Below are 19,308 nucleotides of genomic sequence, written 5' to 3' on the forward strand. Positions count from 1 at the left end.
GAATACTGCAGTGGATCAAACATATTACCAGGGCTAATAAAAATGCTATCTCCTTAAACCATTTACAAAGTAACTGATGTAGACACCAATGAAAAGGTTCTTAGGACACAGGCTTCTATGTGCTCTACCAGGACATAATTAATCCAAGCAATTTCACATTGTAAGTTGTCCTCAATTAACTGGAAATGTGATTTAATTACAAGGCTCCATACCTCAACCCTGAAATTTAATGAATTATTACGTTATCTATCACACTGTCTCATTCAGGGGGTTCATAATCCTTTTTTGCTTTCTGAATTATTTTTTTTCATGTGAATCATACCCACCAGCCACAAGAAGGATGGGTGGCTTGTCAGGGTGAAGCTCCATCTGCCGGGCAATCCACGGTCCGTCAAAATGGGCGTACCACCAGCCTTTTTTCTTATTTTGCGGGTCTTTGTACTGGTCCGCAGGGCGGATGAACGGGATGCGGAAGAAGCGCTGCTGCCGGTTCATTTCGATCTCCTGCTGCCGGGCAGGGAGCTGGGCCGCGGGGTTCTGCTGAGCTGCCACAGAGAACAGGGAGAGTCAGAGCTGCAGCCTGAGAGAGAGTGAGAGCTGCCTGAGTCCTAAACTGCACCACAAATTAAAAAAAAAAAAAAAAAAAAGGAAGAAGAGGGGTTCCTAGTAGTAGACGTAAAACAAAATGTAAATATGAATTGCCGGTAAATGAATACAATTTCTTTCCCTGAAGAAGCTCCTTGGCATGGCAAACGCACACCCTCCCACCCTCCACCACCATCAGCACCACCAACAGCAGCAGTACCACCACCACCCAGCCCCGGGCAGAGTCCCACAAATGACCGCACCTGCGCCCAAAATGAACTCACATGGCAGGAAAGCAAACCAGTCTTGTTTACTAGGTTTGTATTTTTCCTCCAGAGAGTTCAAAATGAAGGCTGCAGAATAACATTTATGGGACTAACTCATAATAAAACAAACAGTAATTTGACAAATCTAAAAGATTACAGATGTTTGTCAATTATTGTAATTTAATCACAATTTCCTCAAAAAAGTGGAAGGCATAAAAATTTTCTCTTTTGCCAGCTGATTTTGAGATTTAAAATGGCCAAGATAACAGATTTTTACTTATTAAGACTTAGACAACTTTAAGACAATAACAAAATGGTAACAGTAAGCATGAACTCTCACTCAGAATTACTTACTCTGAAATCACATTTCTGTTGGAATAAAATCCACTGAAGTAAGTGGAAAGTGTATAATATTTGGTTCTTTTTGCTAATAGAGAAGAAAAATCCTTGCTTTTCTGCTAACACTCGGTAATGAGCTCATACCAATCTTTCTTCCCTTGCTCAATTACTAAACAGTTCTTTTTTTTTTTTCCTAAAAATATAAACAGTCCTCTGGGGCAATGACTTTACATCTTCAGGAGCATAATTCTGGTAAAGCTGTTTAATATGCTCTATACGCACAACTTTAAAGGTGGACCAATCATTTACTGCAGCTCAGTTAAAAATCTTCACTGAAAAGCTAAGTATGTCAATGAAAAATTATATAAGTCAAGGACAGTCACATGGCTTTTGTAAGACTTCCCAAGTACTGAAAGGATCAAATTACTTTCATTCTACTTTTTACACCAATAGCAAGAGCTTCATAGCAGCTGAATCTATTCCTGTGCAAACCAGAGAAAGCAGAAAGCAGTTAGCACAGCTGTATACCCCTAAGAAAGGATGAAACAGAGGCCCAGTTTTGTTAGTGACTTAAAAAGCTGTGTCACCTTTAGCATGTTATCAGAGATGAGTTTATTTATTCTCTTTCCTGCTCCCTCAAAGCTGCTTACAGTTCAGTGTTTCCATTTCAAGTTTTAAAAACTACCTACTTTGCAGAAAATACACTAACTCAAAACTAAGACATTTTATAAAAGGATTTAAAAAGGAAAACCTTCCCTCCATCTTAAGCAGTGAATTAGAATTCAATGTCCTGTTGACAGGAAACTTACCACGATATTGATGGCGACCGATCAGATTAACCTACATTTTTTCTTTTAAAATAATCTCCTGTGACTCAATATATTGGGTAAAATTAAGAAACCCAAAGGAGAGTCTTTGATGGCTTTTTCTAATAATGTGAGAAATGAAATTATATTAGGGAAGCCTGGAAATGAATATTCATCTGGAAACATTAAAAGTTTGAAACTAACCTTCTAAATAACTGACTATTCTTTCACATCCAATTGTGTTATCTTCAAAAAAGTGAATAACTTTCAAATGTAGCCCTGTAAATTACTAGAAACTCTAAAAAAAACCATGTCCAACCAGTTGGCAAATAACTATGGCATTATATTCAAGTCATTACTGCTCAACTGATTTCTAGAAGAAATTCACTGTACAGTAAGATGACTCCAAGCTCTTAAAGTATCAAAAAATGAGCATCATAGGAAGCTATAAAAGTAAAAACAATCTCCTCTTCCTATTAAGAGGTATCCTATTAAGCTTGTGTATATTATCATGCAAAACTCAAATCTTTTTGGACAGAAAAGCTTATACCATCACAGTGTTTGAAACCAGCACCTAAAGTTAGTCTTTATTCTAAAAGATCAGCTGCTTATTAAGATAAGAGTTTTGCTACAATAAGAATTGCGTATACTCAGTTTAAAATGCTAGTTTTTTAAAAAAAAGGAAGAAATTTGATAAAACAACAAATTAATTAAATTTTATTCTGCGTATATATTTTGGAGTGATCCAAATGAAAGCTTCATCCCAAATTAAATATCTTAGGACAGATAAACCAACATTAATGTATTATAATCTCCTTAAAATTGTAGCAAAACAATGTTTAATACAAGTTAGTATTTATAAAGTATTTTTAACCCATCTTCCAGTTAGCTCATGAGTTGCCACCCATTGACTTACGTGAATTGTTCAAAAATGGTGCAAAATCTGTGAACAAATATTTTAGGTTGAAGAAAAGATAAAAATGCCAAAGTGTTAAATGAGCATTCTTCTAATTTGTAATGCCTTCCCCATCAACTGAGAATAAATATCCTGTCCATAGCCAAACACTCCCAGAATTATCTACAGGTAGATGCTGCTTTCTGATTTTTTTTAAAGCTATTTTGTATTTTTTAGGAATTTCTTCTTGATAGACATACAAAGAGGACCAAAATTTAATTTTGGCACACAGTAATATCTAAACAAAAATCCAAAACAACGACTTAGTTAATAACCATTATAGTACCTTTAAAGCACTGCTAGAATTTTTGTAGGAAAAAAGAGAATGACTAATAAATTCATCCAAAAATATATGCATTAGAGAAAAAGCACTGCCACATTTATATATACTCAGTATTATTTCATTTCTTCACATAGTCTGAAGTCTTAAACTCATGCCGTTTTGTTTTTTGTTTTTTTTTTTTTAGGAACTAATAAATAAGACTGTTCTCCAAAGCCATTGTTTTAAGCAACTAAATACTGTAAATCTTTATGGGTGACTTGCCACTGCCCCCAAACTTATTTCTGAAACCTCCTTCTGTGGTAACGGTGAGGCGAGCATGCTCCCTGGGTACAGCACATAGGAAAAGGGGCGGAGCCTCCCAGCTCCGAATTCGAGGCATCAACCATTATTTGTCAATGTACCACTCTTCAAGGCAATAATACCACGTTATATTTCCATTACTTGTAAGTTATCATTTTATTTTCTCATATTAATGAATTCTAACCCTTCTAAACATTAAACCACAGAGCAGTTCCTTTCAGAGGTCAAGCAGCTGCACTATTAGGAAACCACCTAAAGCAGAGAATTTTCCCAAGTGAGCCTTTAAGCATCATGGGGTCCTTCGCCTTTCCCTTTAACTGTACTCCTGCATCAGAATGAATCTACATGAGAGGAAAATAAAGAGAAAAATAAAAAGGTTTTTTTCTAAGCAGAAGTTACATTTTATCCTGAAAATGGCCTGTAATCAAATTCTCTGAAGGCTATATATACGTGGAGTGTGTTCACCCACAATTTCTAATTTGTTCATATACCTGGATGGGATTCCTGGGAAAACTTCTTCATCACTCTCTTGTTCTTCCAAATATTTTGTTACAAATGGAAACAGTATAAGAAGCAGTAAGGTAAGCCATGATGTGTTATTTGCTCCTTTGGGGGCAAAGCTGGATGAGTAAGGTACCAAAGTTTGGTTTGACACAAAAAAAATACAAGAAATATGTATATTCATTAAAAATGTATGTGCCAAATATGACAAAATAAATTTCTTTTTGTTTTAAGAAGTGCAATCATTCAGATGTATAAATTTTGAAATAAAAGACAATGAAAGTCTATCAGCTAAAGGTCATGATTAGAAAATTACAGCTAAAAAGATTATAGCTAAAAAGAACAGCTCTTCATTTTTACAAGACAAAAGCTAACTGCAGTTAGAAACTTGGTACAGACAGTAGTCATCCTGTCATCTTCAATTCCCAGAGACAAATTTTTAAACTGGAGAAGAGAGTGGTGGTCACAAGAAGATGGATGTTTAGACAGCCTTCCACCTGCCACTTCTTAGTTGCAAGCAATCTCACCGCCCTTCCAGGAGCGGTATATTGACGGATGACACCCCGTGAACAGCCACTGGCATGAACAGCTCTCTTCCTGATAACACTTCCCTCCCTCAATCTAATCTTTGCAACAATTTAGAAATGCTAGAACTCCACCATTTAATTACCTTTCACTAAACATTGCTTATTTGCTAGGAAGGTGGTGAGGGAGGCAAAATATAAATGTGAGCTCATTTTCTTAGTCAACTTGAATCAAACATTGCTAACCTATACTATCAAGTGTTGCGAATATACCTCTTTTTTTTAAAAAAGGACATTAAATATGCTGTCACCTTGACATTAACCAGAATTAACCTAATACTGTGCCAGTTTAAAAGTAGCAAGTTGAACAAATGAAATTCCAACTGTTGCTTTTAAAACTGAAAAGACACTTATATACCACAGGTATTCTCAATTAATGTTAAAGCTTTTCCTAGGTCATGTCTATCCTGCTCTTTTTTCCAATTCCAGGTGTACAACTTTGCCTTTTGCATTACAAAGTAACAAAATTCATTTTTAGAATCTCAGTCAAAAAACCAAATCTTGACCTAGGCAAAACTCTGATCTAAACCAAGGTACTATTTCTCACTCTTGCAGTTTCACAGTATTATAAAATAATATTGGCAGTAAACATTCTTCTTTTTTTCATAGTAATCTTTGCATTTCCACACATAATCTTTACAAATATGTGTATATGTGTATGTGGAATGAATACATATTGACATGATTACACAACCTGCTCAGTATAGACAAGATTATTCTTACCTCCAGAATTTATCTTAACAAGTAAATTCGGTACTTTTAAACAAATGTGACTTTAAAGATGTATCTAACAGAAGTAATGCTTTGAAAGATAAAATATCATGGTTATGTTAGTTACCAGGTTCAGATGATCACAGGTCTACAAATAAGAGAAAACTTATGTTGGATATTTTGTTCAAATGCCTTATGTATAGTTACATGTCATTATATATATAGGAATATCCAAAAGTACAGATTTGTTTTTACCATAATCAGTAACAGACTTTGGAGCACGTTGTTCTGTTTCAGTATTTCTCTTCTTGTTCTTCGATTTCCAAGCATGGTACACTTTCAGTCTCCTGTGAAATTCCTCTCTGCAAGCTGCCAGGAGTTCAATATCTATCAATTATATAGAGAGAGCCAAAAACGAAGGGATTAGCATCCTAACTTAGTCATCTAGCATAATTATTCTGTGCCACAAACACCTTTTTAAATAAAGTTTTCATTTTCAAATAGTAAAGAATCAAAAGTCAGCTAACTATTGATAAAGATGAACATTTTACAGCATTATTACCTTTTCTATTTACAGAGCATTTCCTTACACATTATTACTATCTTAGATCATTTGCTCCCCACAAGAAGCCTGCACTGCATAGGTCTTCTAGAGATGAAGAACTTGAATCAGAGAGGTTAAGTCACTTATCCAAGGTCACAGGCCACGACAGTAGAATAAGAAGTAACCGAGCTCAAAGGCAAGCTAGATTTACACCCAACACATTTTGGATATTTTAATTATGCAGATAAACTCAGTGAGGAGAGGGAGAACACAGTGCAGGGTTCTGTATGACCATGACACTTGAGGCGCTGGTTACAGTGTCCTGAACGCAAACACTATGACTGACACAAGAACAGAACTGTGTAGTATCCTCCAGGTTACTCTGTTCTGTTGGAAGGAAAATAGCTTTAAAAAGAAAGGACTCCATTGCCATTTTGTTTTTTTAATTTCCATTCGTGGACCCAAAACATTCTGATATCTAGGTATTTAACCATCATTAGTAACATTAACATAACCCAAACTATAATTTCTCTATGCTTTTCCTCTGACCTAGGCAAGAAGACAGGCAAAATGAATTTAACTTAGTAAGCATATCTTTCTTCCAGCTTTGTGAATAGACTAGGTCTTCAAGGTGAGAGTAACAAAGAGAATGGCTTAAACTAATTTATATGAAAAAAAAATCCCACGCCAATCCAGTCCAGAGCCTTCCCATTCTCCATCCTCTCCTTTCACTCACCACAAGAAGTATTGATGGTGTCACGCAGTTCTGCGTATTTCCATTTACTGAGATCATGTTTCTTGGTACCGGCAGCTGCCTTGGTGGCTTGTACAGCAGGTCCTCTGTAATTATTATATATTTTTGTATAATTTAAACTAGAAATATGAATGAAATGTTGACTAAACAGGCAAGAAAGTGAGCACAAGTTTGAGAACTGGAAATAACTATTGGAAAAAGACATAATAATTTTTGTATCTTTGACAGATGAGATTAAGAAAGGTGTAACAGGATGCCCAGGTAAATTAAAATTTTCCAGTGTGCCATTCAATAGCCATATTCAGTTTTATCAGAACTTCTGATTCCAATATTCTAGTACCAGGGACCTCCCCCAGACCTCAGTTTAAATGTTCCAACTCATGGATAAATGAACATCTAAAGCTAAAGAATACATTTATATGTGTATCAACAAATGACTGGATAAAGAAGTTGTGGTATATACAATGGAATACTACTCAGCCACAAAAAAGAATGAAATAATGCCATTTTGCAGTAATCTGGATGGACCTAGAGATTATCATACTAAGTGAAGTAAGTCAGAAACAGAAAGACAAATATCATATGATATCACTTATATGTGGAATCTAAAAAACTGATACAAGTGAAGTTATTTACAAAACAGAGACGGACTCCCAGATGTGGAAAGCAAACTTATGGTTACCAGAGGGAAAGGAATGAGGGGAGGGATAAAATAGAAGTTTGGGATTAGCAGATACAAATTACTATGTATAAAATAACAAGGTTCTAATGTACAGCACAGGAAACTATATATATTCAATATCTTGTAATAACATAATGAAAATATGGAAAAGAATATACATATATATAACTGAATCACTGTGCTGTACACCAGAAACTAACACGACACTGTAAATCAAATATACTTCAATGAAAAAAAAAAATACATTTATATATATTCCTCAAAATCAGAAGAGAAATCCTCAACATATTCTAAGATCATGAGAAGCACATGAAAGGTTTGTTTATGAGCCAATCAGCCAAGCCCCAGCCACTGGCCCAGAGTCTGGCCAGGCATCTGCTTACAAAGTCCACAGGGGAGTGGCCCAACTGCCAGCCTCTGTCATTACAGACAGGCTAAAAGAGCTGCTGGAGCCTGGAAACTCCTGTGACCTTTGTGCTTCACTGTTAGAAGATTCAGAAAGGTTTGGTGGGCAGATAAAACCTCACCCTCATATTCAATGAGTAATAATATGACAACCAGTAAATTAAAGGAAAAGGTTGTAGGTCCTGAGACAGATAACAGAGATTTCAAAGGGCACAGTGTTTTACCTTGCCCTGAATAGTAGGAACATTTGAATAGGGAAAGAAGAAATATAAAACAGATATATATTAAATATAAAAAATGAAAATAATAAATAATTTTAAATAAATAATTTATTTTAAAAATAAATTTATTATTTAAAGAATAACTTTAAATTAAATGGGATAAAATCAACCTTTTCATAGTGCTACTGATAGCTTGATTTGCTTCTATTCATGTAATGTGAAATAATTATTCAGAAAATTTTCTTTTCTTTGATATCATTTTTTCAGCAAAAGATTATACCTGCCACATAGCAGACACTGAGAATAAGCTGCCAGTGAATTTTAAGCTCAATGTAACGAAGAATTTAAACACATCATATTTCAAGATATGAAAAGAAGATGGAACAGTATTAAAAGACTTAAGTATGAAAGAACTAAAATATCACTTCTCGGGTATCACACAAGCATTTCCACCTTTGTGGTCCACTACTTGGAAAACCTTCCTCTTAAAGAGGCATGATCACAGTATAGGATCTGAAAATGAGCTCGTATTTTTTCATCACTGTACATTCTGAAAGGCAGCAGCAATCCTGGCAAACAACCAAGACGCATTTAATGAGACTGTTGTCATTAAAAAATGATGCTTAAAAATATGTATCCTCTTTCCTGAAATAAAGAAAATAATTCCTGCAAAATTAAGCTTAATAATAAAATAAGGTACTTTTTGCTTCTTTAAAAGGCCTGTTTATGCTTTCCTTTTAGAGAATAAAAAAGAGCATACTTTACATACTCAAAAATTGTTAGGTGATTTTCAGTCACATATAAGCCTTGGCTAAAGGCTAATGTGTGACCATTTAGTCCTTTCTGCATTTTTATGGTTAAAATTTGTTTCAAGTTTATTGCAGAATCTCTTTTCCTAAGCTGTATGACTGGCCATTCTCCTTGTAGCTTTTTCTTCTTAATTGCTTTGCTCAAAGAGCCAGCTGTGGGTCAGCAAGGTCTCTCTGTTACCCTTAACAATAAATTATGCTTTAACATTATTCAAATACTCTTTTTTCTTTTCTACATCCCAAAACCACCGTTCAATAAACTAACAAAAAAGTTCTCCTTTCTTCCTAGCTCCTCTGCCAGTCTTTCTTGAAGAGCAGCTGAAATTACAGGGTTTTGCTGTTGTTTCCTTTCCTTTTGAAAGAGAAAGTGAATTTACCTAATATATAGTTTTATAGATTGTCAGAATACATACGAGGTGTCGAAATACATAAGGTGTGTTTTGATACTTTTTTAAAAATCACACTGAATTCAAATTATTATTACTTAAAATTATGGTTTTACTATTACTAGCTTATCATTCATGATACCTCAAACAAAATTACACCTGCTAAAAAGCATATTCAGCATTCTAAGAAGTACACAAATCAAATGCATTTAAATGCTTCCCCCATCTTTGGAGTTATTAAAAAAGTAAAATGAAGGTGTAATTTACTGATTATTTAGGCTTGTTATAAAGACAATCATGTAAAGGACAGAATGAGTTAGTAGCAACACTGACTTTTGATTTTAAAACATATACTAATTTTAACACTTTCAACTCTGTAACTTCAAAATTGAAAGTTAAAATGTTGCTGATTCGTATGCACTTATAAAGGTAACATGGACCAGATCCTGCTGGGAAGTTATATTCCTTGGTGGCTCAACTTTGACACCAGTGGTTTTTAATCTGTGTGCTGTGGTGCACAGGGGCCGTCTGGAGCCACACCCCTCCTCACTTGCCCTTCAGCCAAGCACAGTGGTTGCAGTCAGGGGGCAGCGCCACCCCCAGAGGGAGTTTCAAAATGTTCCTTTTGTTACAATGACAGGACTGGTTACCCTACTGAGACCGAACTGGTGGGGGCCAGTGGTAAGCATGACAGTACTACCAACAAGGAATCGTCCCATCCAAAATGCCAACGGTACTCCACGGAGAGATGCCAATTGAGAGGAACACTTTTTTTTTTAAAACTTTTTCTGTGTTAAGAGTGGTATGAGGACGAAGTGACATTTCTTGTGCAGAAAACTTACATGGAAAGAATAGGCTATTCATATAACAGGTTCTGGTCCAAATAATGAAAAGTCATTTTAAAAATATGATTTTGAGGTGACACTTATTTCCCCAATTACACTGCACTGACCTACTCAAAATTTCTGACATTTCTCTCGCCATTTGTTCCCTATAAGAAAAAGGATAACACAATACAGTGATATAAAAGACAACCACATAAATTACTTAAAAGACCTAAAAGCATAATTAAAATTTGTATTTTCAAAAGGACTACTGATTTACTAACCATATACTTTTACTTTGTGAAAGTTGATAATGTACTTTTCAACATATATAGCCACAAAATACAGCACAATTTTTGTTTAAATTCATTTAGTTATTTGAATTCCATTTTTGCAGTAGGAACTCTTAGATGAAATCTCATGAGAGCTACACTTCTGTGATATTTTTATATATAGAATATAATCAGCATGTTCTAAATGCATACAGGAAACTTGGCAGGATACAGATTCTACACGAGGAATTTTGTGGTAGGGTTGCTCAGTATAAATATTAATTAGACAAGGCATAATGGTGGTAAACCAATCTGATCTACTTTACAGTGTCAGAGTTCAAATAAGAGTCTGATGTGCTCAAAGCTCCAAAATTCTAAATCAAAGCATGCTTTAAAAAAATTCAAATGCATCAAATACTTGTTAAATTAAAGATAAGAAGGGTTCTGACCTTCCAAGGATAAACATTTCCCAAAGGCAAAAACTTACTTTTATTACCCAGAAGAGTGTAACTTTTCTCAAATTTGGCTTAATTCTGTGAAATGGAATGCTCATTTCATCATGTTCATCAACTTCATGAGTATTTTATTTTCGTGTCCTCTCCTCTCTACCTTCATAATTAATCATTTTCTCACGCTTTCTATTCATCAGGCTCTGGTAACCTTAAAATCTTATAAATCAAAAGAAAGGAAGATGGCTATGTTCGCCTCAGGGCTCAGTTTTCTGGATGCCTGCCAGGAGCTGGGACCCTGATTACAAAGCAGCAGAGACGTCTCTTTCCTTGTGAGGAACACTGGCTAAGATCAGGTGCTGACGGGGCTCTATCCAAGTAAGCACAAGTCAGAGAAAAAGTCATCTTTCAAAACTGATGATCAAGGACAAACAAATGCAAATATAATCTAATAGAAATTAATCTAGTAAGAATTTTCCAACTTTCTATTTCTCTTCCCACAGCAGATTTCAAGGGAATTCATGGCCTTTCAGAGCTCTTTACTCCATGGTCTGTCATCACGTGGAGATGCCCCGACACTACGCTGGATGGCAATCTCTCCCGAGTCTACAGCCCACCCCACGCTATGGTACTGCTGTGGGAGCTACACTGTATGTACTGGGTACAAATGGCTCCTGCATCTGGGTCCCCTTCTTATTTTCCCAAACTATGTGCAAATGCTCACAATTTCACCTTGGACGTCAGCTGACTGCTAGGCTTATTTAATTCAAACTCAAACAGGAACTATAAAGCAGTGGGTACAACAGCACTCACTCAGGGGCATTTACAAAAATCTTAGTGCACTGTGGCAAGAAGGATGCTGTTGAGAGTACATGGCTGGCACTGGATGAGGTGAGGGGGTCAGAGATGCCAAATGTCCTACGCGAGAACTGCCCCACATTCCATGTGACTTCAACACATCCGCCAGACACAGAGAAGTGAAACGTACATATATGTATAGTTTTACACGTAAACAAAGTTCTACATGTGAAACAACCCTTTTTTTACATGGTTTTGATATGCACAGAAGTTTTATAGGAACTTCTCCACTACTGTAGAATGGAGAGGAGACTGTATTTAACTCTGTTCAGAACTTCAGAAAGGATTGTCCATAATTTCTGGCATTTAAACCAATTTGCATTTGTAGTTGCTGCATTCGTGGTGAGTTTATGTATATGTAAAAACATCTGAGTACCTGACCATGTTATCCTCTAGCTGTGAGCAAGCAATTTCATATTAAAATTAGTATTAAAATAAATATAATTAAATAAATACTTATAAATTACTGTCCTCTCATTTCTCTTCTACTTACATTGCTTAGCGAGAATTATTAATATAGTTTCCATCATTTATAAAACATTTGTTATTGGTATTGGGGTCTGACAGAGCTGCGAACCATCACTATAAAGGGTACAGCTGGAGTTCTAAAAGCTGTTAAAATTCAGATTTTATATATATTTTGAAATTTTACATATATAGCACATATATTTAAAAATATAGGCAAAAATATGTTTTATGCATATAAAATATATTTTATATGTATATCCCAAATGCTACTTAGATTCTCTCTCTGCAGAGAGATCTTGACAACAGAAGAAACACTAGCACCAAAATCAGCACTGCATACGTAACGGCAGATTATGAGCTGTTTAGATATTAGTAGAATGAACTATCATATTTACTGAAAACTCAGCTATCTGCTGTGACTCAAATACTTTAAATATTTCATTTGTTCTTATTTTTATTTCCACATGTACTTCCATAAAGGCATAAGGGTGGGCTAATTAAAAACACATAAGACAAAATGGGTGTTAACATTTAAACAAAGCTAGCAAACACAAAGGAAGAACCAAATGATAAACTACTGTGATGGAGCACCAAACAGGAGAATTAAACATTCCTCCTGGGGAAAAAAAAATAATAATAATAATGTAAAGTTTACTTCAATGAGGAAAATATTTCTTCTGAAAAGTATCCACAACCTTTTTTTTAAACTTATATGATTAAATCAAATGTTTAAAAGGGGAATGACATACGGTGTCATTTTGGGTCCTGCTCCACCAATTCTGTGAAAAGAATACATACATTTTAGTCAATGCCATAACCAATGCTCAACTGTGAAAAATCTGGATTGTGCCAAATTTGTTTCAATGCCTTTGCTCATTGATTTAAAAAACTCCATTACCTTTATTTAACTCTATGTGTGAGAACATTCAGAATTTTAATGTTTTTGAATCTTCTTAAAAATGATTTGAAAAGAATAAATGAAAGGCATTGAGTGAAAACTGAAGAGCAAATATATCACATCGAGGTTAGAAAATTATTCATTGTAAAGTTTGCTTGTTTGTTTTTAGTAGAATCTGGATATTACGTTATAATTTTAGGTAATGTAAAATCATCACTTTGCATCAAGGATCATATGTATAATTGATTAAGATCACATTTTAAAATACATTACATATGTGGAAAGCAATTCTTACTTAGAAGTTACTGGATGGGAATCCAAGCTGAAAAAGTTAACTTGAAATTGTTTATTGCAGCAGAATCTAACTACATATATTTTCTAATGTCTCATAGGACCCAAGAACATTTTCATGCTTTATATTAAGAACAGAGTTACTCAGAGAGGTTCTTACACATTTGTTAGAAAGAATTCAGTGCTAACAAAGGTAAAATAAACATTCAAGAACATTAAGCTGCAGCCCGCGGAGTAAGATAAAATTACCAAACATGGGAAACCTGTAGAGAACATCGTCCACAGTGCGGTGCTGATGCCTGCGGGACAGAGTATAAAACTACCGGGCGGTTCAGAGGGGAAGGGGTTCACGAGGACAAGGGGGTCGGGGAAGGCTTCCTGGCAAATGACTGACAGAAAGGGCCTGAAGGGGCATCGGGGCGGGGACACCATCCCTCAGCCGTCCCACAGGAGAACAAAATCCATGTCTTCTACCTTTCATGTGATAACTGCTTGCAGTCTCTCCTAACTACTTGGTAGTGGTCCCATTACCTAGTTAATTCTGCTTAACTTCAATCATCGGTAACTCGTCACTTAAGGTAAAGGTCCTAAATGGCCCCCCTATTTCTCTGAGACCATTCACCTCGGAAGAAGTGCATCTTTCTGGTGATGGGATGGAGTCCACATGTAAGCCAGGATCTTATACATACTATGCGGAATGACACTGGATCTAGCTAAATATTTCAAATGCTCAAGCACAAGAGTCCACCGTAAATACCACCGACGACTCCATCAGTGAGTCTCGTATTAATGAGCTTCAGGCATAACGAAGTCAGCTCTGTCAAGGCAGGACTCCCTCACACACAGCAGGGGGCGCCGCCTGGTTCATCGCGCCTGGCCCACTGGTCAGTTACACGCAAAGGCTCCCGGCCATGCCAACAAAACACAGGTGGAAGGAACAGAACAGCAGCTGAGCTGAGTCTGCAGTTCCAGAAGCCACAGCCGGGCAAAATTATCTTAATATCTTTGTCAAACAGTGAAATGTTCACAAAGAGCCCAAATATTGGACCCAAACCAAAGAGCTTAACAATTATTATAACACATAGGCCTATTCAATTTAAATGTAACTTCCACATACAATTCAGCTGAGTTCCCTAGTACACTCACTAGAAAAAGCGTGAAGGCAACTTAACATACTCTTTTCCTTCCCTATCTTTGTTTTCAGCTAAATAAAATCTAATCGCCACTTTGCAATGAGAACCAAGTTTTTTCCTTTCACAAGGAAATAGCAACATCTAGTCGCTGTATCTTAATAATTTTGTCATAAACACTGCTCTGACATTCTGAAAAGCATGGTTATATACATCTGTGTGCCCCTCGATATACCTACAACATATAATCCTACATAAAGGAACCGCACAAACTAGTTCTGCTTTGTATCTACAAATAATGAAAATAACTAATGTTTCTACATTCTATATTTTTAAAAAATGAATCTGTTATATTAAAACCTTCCTGCAACTTATAATAAGAACATCTGTATTCCTCTACATTGTATTTACAGATAATTCAGAAACCTAAGGAGCCACAACATTTCAATGTGATAAACCTTCCTTCTTGGAAAAGAAAATTATTCTAAAACATGCGGGGGGGGGGGGGGGTCGGGGGAAAAATGAGTGTGTGTAAAATTTCTCAAGTGTTAGGGTGTAGGACATATTTCTAAAAATTTGCACTAGGAAAATAATAAATCTCCCCCAAAGAAATAAATAAGAAAAAAGACAATAATAAATCCCAATCTCAAATATATTAAACAGGATTATAATATAGTCACTGATTTTCATGCCAGTATTTAATGGCAGATATTTAGAAATTACCTGCCTATCCTTCGCACAATACTCGACAATTTCAGAGCGATGTTTTCTTACTCATGAGCTGAAACAGCCGGTTTAATCTTCAATAGTTCAAAACTTTGATAAAAATCGACTGTTTCATTCACTTGGGTGTAAAAGTGAATACAAGTAATTTTTAAATGGAAAATACACCGGGACCTAAGGAATATGACTTTCTCCTACACCCTTCACGCTGAAAGGAGACAGGGAAAGGGGTACCGCGGCGAGAGCGCCCCGCCCACCGGCCCCACCCGGGGCGGTACCTGCGCAGCGCCGGGTCCGCCTGCGCCTCGTCGCTGATGAGCTCGGCCTCGCTCTGCGCGATCCTCAGGGCCAGCTCCCGGTCCCGCCGCTCCTGCTCCAGCACCGCCTGCTGCTGGGACTCCTCCTCCCGCTGCCGGGCCAGCTGCTCCTCCACCTCGGCCTGCCGGGGACAGAAGGCCATGGCACCAGGGCCTCTCCACTTGTTGGCCCGATCATTCCCGTCACTACCTGGAATTGTTCCACTCAAGTTTTCTCTTTTTTAAACTAAGAAATACATACTGTTTAACCAGAAACCGTTTCAGGAGCCTCTATTCTCTTTTATATTATGAATAATGCTTCCTCGTTCCCAAATCCATGCCATGAGTTTCACCATTCTATTAACTATATAGTGACTTATCCCGGATACCACATGAGTATCTTAGGTACCACATTAACACCAACACCTAAAGCAGATGTTAGTAATCTAAAGTGTTGGTTGTGCTCATGATAAATTAGAAAGCCAAAGCAGGCACTCAATTACATGATCAATTATTCCCAGATAAGGACTTTTTAAGAAATGGAGGTAGAGAGACTCTCTTAATCCTAAATTATAAATATCAGTATCTACAAAGTTATGAAATAACATTTTAAAACATTATAGTTATGTTTTTACTGAATGTTGATCTTTCTCCTAGGAATAATAACAACAAACCATACTTACTGAACTAGGCACTGTTCTAAATGCTGTAACATGTGTTAACTCATTTAATGCTCACCACTATTATTTATCTCCATTCCAGAGAGAGAAAACTGTGGCCCACGGTCACTCACTGTGACTCGTGCAATGTCACAACTTCTGTCAGTGACAGAGGCTGGATTTGAACTCACTTCCCTAGCTCCAAAGGCCCTTCCCCATAACCACTTCAGAAACCACCTTTCGTCTCTGGGATAAATCAATGACAACTTACCTAGCAAATCAAGATCTTGCTTTCACTTCTTTTGTTTTATAATTTTGTAGATTCTATTTTGATAGAAATTCAGTCCAACTGCCTAATAAGTACAGACCTGAATACGTTTTTCATCGTCTTCCCTTTTCTTTCTCTCTTCTTCTTCTTGTTTTCTCTTTGCTTCCATCTCAAGTTTCCTAACAAAGAAACAGAAAACTCCTCAAAGATTTAACAGAAAATAAGGAGTCCTTCAGAAGGCAATTTGATGATCAATAAACAAAGGTGACAGAACGGGAAGTCAAATTAACCTCCTGGCCATATACAGTATCAACTTATTTTGAAAAATAAAATAAAATCTAACTCTACCAACAGCAATTCTTCTGAAACAAAACAAACTCAGTTACATTCTAGAACCTTTACTATCTCTAGATTAACTCAGTTACAAAGCCTATTTATAAGGTCCTGATTACACTGCTTCCCTCTACTCCTTCTCCAATTAGACAACTCTTACATTCTTCGTCTACTCCAGTATGGCCATCTTCCAAAATGCTATCAGTGCTAGCTTATAAAATAATATGAAGTCACAGTTTTGAAAAGAAGTCGTCCTCAGGTGTAAGAGTGTAACCAAAATTCAGGTTATGGTTCAAATCATTTTATGTCATTATTGTAAAACGAGCTTACTTTCTCCATTTTCAAACTGATTCTAAAATTGGCATTTAAAAAGAATATGACTTTTGACAATAAGACTATTCACTGACCACCATCAACACGAGGAACTCACTCTCCTGTGAGCTTCTAATTCAAAACAACAACGTAAAGGCCTTACATGCGCCTCTCCTCCTCCTCCTTCCTTCGACGACGTTCATCATCTTCACGTCGCTTTCTTTCTTTTTCCATTTCTTCTTGAATGCGCCTCAGCCTTTCTGCTTCCTCTTCCTGCTGCTTCTTTTTCTGCAGTGCACTGAGGAGCACCTCGGCGCTTTTAACTAGTGCATCGTATTCCTTCTGTATCTGTTCCCTTGTCATCACAGTGGACTTAGAGAAACAAAATAGACAAGCACTTAAAAAGTTCTCTCTTCTGTTGCACAACAATGTGAATATACTGACAACTGCCGAACTGTACATTTAAAAATGGTGAAGATGGGAAATTTCATGGTATGTGCTTTTACCACATTTTCTAAAAATGCACATATACAGCGAAGACTGGAAACGTTGGTAAGCAATAAGCCCACTATCTTTGTGATACTGTTGGAACATTAAATAATATTCAAAAAAAATTTAACATTCTCTCTGTGCACAAATATCTGAGTCTATTTCCTACCAATCAAGTAATCAAATATCTAAGGATATACTGTAGGCAAAGTAACATACTATAGTTAAAAATTTTTTAAAGGAATGATTAGCTAATTTTACCAGAGTTTACTACTCTTTAATAATACTTCAGAATATCAAATACATCCAAAATTGTTGGATGATTTTCCTAAATGTGTCTAGGTTGATTTTAATTGATTAATACCACATAAACAGGCATGGCTCCTGACAGATTTATAAAATCAGCTAAGGTTATCCAAAAAATTTTTATTTTTCTCTGGACTTCTTTCTCCATTCTACCTCCAAGATTGATCACTGTCTACATAAAATATCTGCAGAAAATATCATAAAAGGCTCACTTTAAGGTATTATGTCCCACATAATTGCACTGAATTATGGAAGTAGATGAGAAAAACATTAAGACCTTAAAATATAACAGAAAAAGATATGACTAGACAGATGGAATATAATTAACAAACAAGCATATAGGAAAAAAACTTTCAATCTCACTGGTAATCAAATGAGTATCAAAATCAAAAAAAGAGGCCCTCTTTTTTCCTACAAAATATGGGGAAAAACTAATTATTATTTCATAACAGTTAAGTAAGTTATGATATAGCCTACATGAAGATAATGTAATAACAGGGACGAGGCAATAACACAATGATAGGGATACAAAATGAAATCTACATTACGATAGTAACTAGCAGAAGTACATGCATATGAAATACGATGGAGGGGAATACGCAACAGTATGATAGTTGAATGCGTTACTGTAGAGGGTTATGAGTTTTGGGGAGATTTTTTCCAAATTTTCAATAATATTACATTACTTTTAGAATTTAAAAATTAGTTTCTGAAAGTAGAAAAACAGGAAACAAAATAAAATAATCTGCACTAATCTCTCCCAGTAGTGATATGCAAAAGCTTACCAACAGAGTATAGTATTTGGGGGAACCTTTCCTAACAACAGATGAAACTGCATAAAAACTGTCTTTTTATTTTGTTTGCTATGAAAATTTTCAAATATAGAGTAAATAATATAATGAGCATCACTTCCATCATTGAGACTCAACATCTGTAACATTTTGTATCTTTAAAAAAAAAAAAGGACAACTTTCTATACAATTTGAATACCAGTAACAAAAGATACTAAATTATTTTTTAAAAGTCAAAGTCATTTGGGTTTAAATTACATACCTTAATTTTGGCCATTAAGGCATCAATAGAAATTTCAAGGTCCTTGACCTGTTTATTCATCTCTGGTTTTCCATCTTTCAATGCACTTACTACTTCATTAAATTTATCAAGTCGTTTCTTCAGTGTGCCCACCTTAACCAGGCCATCAATGCTGTAAAGATAATGCTTCATTAGAGTTTAGTTTCACCATATAATGCTACAGGTAGATTTTTCACTGTAGTAAAATGCTAAATATTGCTATATATCCTTATTTCACTTCTGTTTCCACATTATTTGATATTCTTTTTTTTTTTTAAAGATCTCCTCTTGAGGGTAAAAGAGAAATCAAATACAGATGTGAATGACATTAGTATCTGTCATTAAGCGTTAAGCCTTTTATATTTACACTGAAAATTTTGAGAAATCAAATTATAGAAGAACATAAAAGAGTAATCTCTTTCAAGCAGTGTTAAGGATTAACAGTTATTCAGATCTCCAAGTTTAAAAAGTCTAAACTAATCATAAAAGACTCAAACAAGAAATGGACTAAATTTACAGGGCTACAGTAT

General features: G+C 35.7%; 1 protein-coding gene across 6 annotated transcripts in view; it reads right to left on the reverse strand.

The window, feature by feature from the left end:
* The window catches only part of MYO6 (myosin VI), a 127,311-nt gene that overhangs the window by 2,018 nt on the left and 105,985 nt on the right, over positions 1-19,308 (reverse strand). For 2 of the 6 annotated variants that reach the window (XM_031455954.2, XM_064486932.1), the window contains 11 exons: positions 18,761-18,911; positions 17,076-17,284; positions 16,368-16,446; positions 15,323-15,483; positions 13,196-13,222; positions 12,752-12,781; positions 10,084-10,122; positions 6,611-6,714; positions 5,586-5,717; positions 2,913-2,939; positions 327-545 (listed from right to left, as the gene is read on the reverse strand). In XM_031455954.2, coding sequence (XP_031311814.1) covers positions 327-545; positions 2,913-2,939; positions 5,586-5,717; positions 6,611-6,714; positions 10,084-10,122; positions 12,752-12,781; positions 13,196-13,222; positions 15,323-15,483; positions 16,368-16,446; positions 17,076-17,284; positions 18,761-18,911 — 1,178 coding nt within the window. The remainder of the gene's footprint in view (positions 1-326; positions 546-2,912; positions 2,940-5,585; positions 5,718-6,610; positions 6,715-10,083; positions 10,123-12,751; positions 12,782-13,195; positions 13,223-15,322; positions 15,484-16,367; positions 16,447-17,075; positions 17,285-18,760; positions 18,912-19,308) is intronic. The other 4 variants (XM_064486931.1, XM_031455957.2, XM_031455958.2 and 1 more) reach the window with 4 other exon arrangements.

This window comes from Camelus dromedarius, chromosome 6, assembly GCF_036321535.1.
Source record: "Camelus dromedarius isolate mCamDro1 chromosome 6, mCamDro1.pat, whole genome shotgun sequence".
Classification (NCBI taxonomy): Eukaryota; Metazoa; Chordata; class Mammalia; order Artiodactyla; family Camelidae; genus Camelus; species Camelus dromedarius.